Genomic DNA, 4,485 nt, shown 5'->3' with positions numbered 1-4,485 from the left:
CAAAAAAATAAAATAAAATAAAAGTGCTGCTACTGTGGGGTATTTTTAAATGTTTGTCTAATTGGTGTGTGTGTGTGTTCGCTGTGCATGTACCGGTACTATGGCTTGAGTTGAGGGCCTTCCTCTCCTGCCTGGCCTTTTCACGCACCGCTGACACTACTGTACTTGAGCCATGCCTCTACTTCCAGGTTCCTGCTGTTTAATTGGAGAGAAATGTTTTGGAGATGTCTGCCTAGGTTGGCTTTAAACTACGATCCTCAGATCTTCGCTGAGACTGTAACTGTGAATCACCAGAATTTAGATTGTTTTTTCCTTTTCTGGAGTGTGTAGTGTGCACATGCTGTTCCTGGGGCTTGAATTCTGGTCCTGGGCGCTGTCCTTGAGCTTTTGTGCTCAGGCTAGTGCTGTGCCACTTGAGCCACAGCTCCACTTCTGACTTTTTAGTAGTTTAGTGAAGATAAGAGTCTCACAGCCGGGTGCCGGTGGCTCACACCTGTAATCCTACTACTCAGGAGGCCTAGATCTGAGGATCGTGGTTCAAAGCCAGCCAGGGCAAGAAAGTCCGCGAAACTCTTTTTTTTTTTTTTTTTTTGTCGGTCGTGGGGCTTGAACTCTGGGCCTGGGCACTGTCCCTCAGCTCTTCAGCTCAAGGCGAGCTCTACCACTTGAGCTACAGCGCCACTTCCGGTTTTCTGGTGGTTTATTGGAGATAGGAGTCTCCGGTCTTTCCTGCCCGGGCTGGCTTTGAACCGCGATCCTCAGATCTCAGCCTCCTGAGTAGCTAGGATTACAGGCGTGAGCCACCAGCGCCCGGCCCGTGAAACTCTTAACTCCAATAAACCACCAGAAAACTGGAAATGGTGCTGTAGCTCAAGTGGTAGAGCGCTAGCCTTGAGCTGAAGAGCTCGGGAACAGCATCCAGGCCCAGAGATCAAGCCCCACGACCAACAACAAAAAAGAGTATCACAGACTTTCTTGCCCAGGCTGGCTTACACCTGTGATCCTCAAATCTCAGCCTCCTGGGTAGCCAGAATTACAGGTGTGAGCCACTGGTGTCTGGATTTTTTTTTTTCTTTTAACATGTTATCCATACACCATAAAATTCACCCTGGAAGGCTTTCATTTTTCTTTGCTGTGTTGGGGACTGATTTCAGAACCTTTCTCACATTCCATCATCAAGCTACAGCCCAGCCTTTTACTCTGTTAAAGTATTTTTATCATCATATCAACAGCTATAGTATACACACTAAAAGCTGACCATACATTGAATTATTGAAATTTGGTCAAAGAACATTTTAGAAAACTCAGCAGTATTACTTTTTTCTCTGAGAGTGTTGAAATCTATGCTTCAGTAGCATCTAGCTCCACTGGCAGATTGTCTGTCTATCCAACAAAGTAGAAATGGAACGGTTGCAGGCTACAATCTTCCCACTTTTAACTTTCCCTCCCACCTCACAATTATAAAGGTTATAACTATGCTTTTTACTTACCAGGTGAGACCCCAGAGAAGGACTCTCATACCAAAACTTCTTCCTATGTGGAAAAAACAAAAATTAAGTAGGAAAATGAAGAAGAGTTATGTAAGTGCCTCTAGAGGATCAGAATAGAGGAGGGCTAAGAAACACAGATGTTTAATGGAAAACAACAACATGGCTATGGGGACAGGACAGAAAAAAGTTTTCACTTAAGTTTTAAAGCTTATCTATAGTCTCAAGGGAAGAGAAAGGGGCCCTTTAAACACATCTTCCAGCCGGGAACTGATGGCTCTCACCTGTAATCCTAGCTACCTAGGAGGCTGAGATCTGAGGATCACGGTTGAAAGCCAGCCCAGGCAGGAAAGTCCATGAGACTCTTCTCTCCAATAAACCACCAGAAAACTGGAAGTAGTGCTGTAGCTCAAGCAGTAGAGCACTCGCCTTGAGCTGAAGAGCTGAGGGACAGCGCCCAAGCCCAGAGTTCAAGCCCCACGAATGACAAAATAAAATAAAATAAATAAAAATAAATAAACACATCTTCCAAGCAGCATGTAAGCACTATGTGTAGTTAACCAAGTAGTCTCAGGGATTCACAAGAGGATGGTTCTGATATGTATACCAAAACACCAGTTAGATAACTGTTAGGGGAGGAAGGACAGTAAGACCAAGAGGCTAAAGAATCCACAGAACAGGGCTGGGAAGGTGGCTCAGTGGTAGAGCGCTTGCCTTGCATGCTGGAGGCCCTGGGTTCGATTCCTCAGCACCACATAAGCAAAAAGAAAAAAGCCGCAAGTGGCGCTGTGGCTCAAGTGGTAGAGCGCTAGCCTTGAGCTGAAGAGCTGAGGGACAGCGCCCAGGCCCAGAGTTCAGGCCACACGACCAGACCCCCCCCCCAAAAAAAAAAAAGAATCCACAGAATACACTAGAGCTAGAGACAATGGTTTCATACAAAAACATTCCTAAGTAAGTCAATACACTGAGCGCACCTGGATCTCAGCCCGTGGCTTTCCACATTACTTCTCCATAGCTCCATGGAGAAATGGTTGGTTCCAGAGTTGAGACAGAGGGTATATGAACCTGGGAGCTCAGAGGGACGAGTACGGAAGCTAGATCTAAAATATACCAGGGTACGGTAAGTTATTCAGAACTCTGGACACTCACACATGGCAAGAGCAAAGAAGGCCATCTTCAGGGGAGGGACACACAGGTGCAACGCCTCTGCGCCTCTGAGCGTTGAAATAACAGCCATCAAAATGAACCCAGGAGAAAAACAAAAACACACACGCCCAGAACATTCTGCTGAGCATGCTAGTAGACGGTAAACACCTAGAACATTCTGCTGAGCATGCTAGTAGACGGCAAACGTCTGGGCATACACAGCGCGCCTTATGATGGGTTAGTAAAAGGGTGGAGAGGACTCGTAATGGCCAAAAATGGAACATTTTTTAAAAAGTGAAGCATTTTGAGCAAAATTGGATTATCATTCATGAGTCCTCACTGAGTATGGACTCAGACTCAGAACTGTAGAAAATCTGAGGCACAATCCTCCACTACAGCAATTTTCTCCCAACAAGACAGTATGGAAAATGGAGTGGAGGCCCCTAACACACAGTGATAATCATGTGGGCTGAATATACCCTGGATGATGGGTGGAAGGGCTCTTTATCTCAGCCAGCTTCCTTCCCAAATCCATGAAGAAAACAGAGATATTCCAGTGAAGGTGGGCAGGTGAAAACACGGCTCAAGTGGTAGAACACTAGCCTTGAGAGAAAAAAAACTAAGTGACCCACCCAGGCCTTAAATTCAAGTCCTAGTACTGGTAGGAAAAAAAGCCTGGGGGGAGGGGGGGTAGGAGAAGGGGGAGAAAAAAAGAAGAGAGAGAAGAGAGCTCCAAGAGAGAGAGGCCCCAGGGCTGACACCTAGCAGCCCAGCTGATCAGAGGCAGAGTCTGGAGGACTGAGATTGGAGGTCACTCCATCAATAATCCAGGTTTGGTAGACTGAAGTCTGAAGCCAGTTCCAGGCAAAAATGTAAGACTCTACCTGGAAAACAACTAAGGCGTATAATAGGGTGGGCACAGTTCAAGGGGTCACAAATACAGCACCTGCCCAACAAGCCAAAGCCATGACCACAACATCCAGTCCCACCTAGCCACCATGATGACCTTTATTCATCCAAGAAATACCACCTAAAAGAGCACTGCTCCTCAAACCAAGGCCATACAGAAGGCATTAATAGGAAGAAGTGAGTCTCTTGTTACACTTGTGTTGACAAGAATAGAAACGATGAACCATTTTGCCGATTTTTCTTTTAACCTGACACATGTTCTCAGAAGACTTCAAAGCTGTACAAAAAGGAAGAAGAGAGTGGGTGTAAACGTGGCTGCGTGGATTCTTTTTAGTGGGTTGTGGGGTTTGAAACCAGGGTCTGGGCACAGTCCTTGAGCTCTTTTGTTCAGGGTTAGGGCTCTACTACTTTGAGCTACAGCTCTGCTTCCGTCTTCCTGGTGTCAGGAAGGGCGGGAGTTGGCTCAGAGGTAGAGTGCTTGTCTCACATTCATGAGGTCCGGGTTTCGATTCCTCAGCACCCCATAAAGAGAAAAAGCGGGAAGTGGCACTGTGGATCAAGTGGTAGAGGGCTCACTTGAGCTGAAGAGCGCTGGGACAGCACTCAGGCCCAGAGTTCAAGCCCCATGACCCACAACAAAAAAAGGTCTCATAAACTTTCCTGCCCTGGCTGGCTTTGAACCATGATCCTCAGATCTCAGCCTCCTGAGTAGCTGGGATGACAGGCTGAGCCATGAGGCCTGCTCACTCACTGTTTCCTGCCTACCTGTGATCTACCTATGTTAAGGTCCCAGCAGTTAGCATAGGAGGTGTGAATTTCTGCACCCAGCTTTTCTTTGCGCTGATCTTAAAGGGGATGAAGGTCCCTCCAGAGCCATCTAATAACACAGCACCTCCCTTCCTGGTAACGCTGAGCCCCATGGGGCTGCGCCCTGCTGCCCCCC

The 4,485-nt window shown here is 47.0% G+C and overlaps 1 protein-coding gene across 1 annotated transcript in view; it reads right to left on the bottom strand.

Annotated features, from left to right (window-relative positions):
- Positions 1–1,544, bottom strand: part of Rbfa (ribosome binding factor A (putative)) — a gene marked incomplete at its 5' end in the record, with an annotated part of 16,425 nt that extends 14,881 nt beyond the window's left edge. The window contains one exon of the mRNA XM_013026121.1: positions 1,491–1,544. Within this exon, the coding sequence (XP_012881575.1) occupies positions 1,491–1,544 (54 nt within the window). The remainder of the gene's footprint in view (positions 1–1,490) is intronic.
- Positions 1,545–4,485: the final 2,941 nt, after the last annotated feature.

Source organism: Dipodomys ordii, unplaced genomic scaffold (assembly GCF_000151885.1).
Source record: "Dipodomys ordii isolate 6190 unplaced genomic scaffold, Dord_2.0 Scaffold91, whole genome shotgun sequence".
NCBI classification, from domain to species: Eukaryota; Metazoa; Chordata; class Mammalia; order Rodentia; family Heteromyidae; genus Dipodomys; species Dipodomys ordii.
This window is presented reverse-complemented; position numbering and strand designations above follow the sequence as displayed.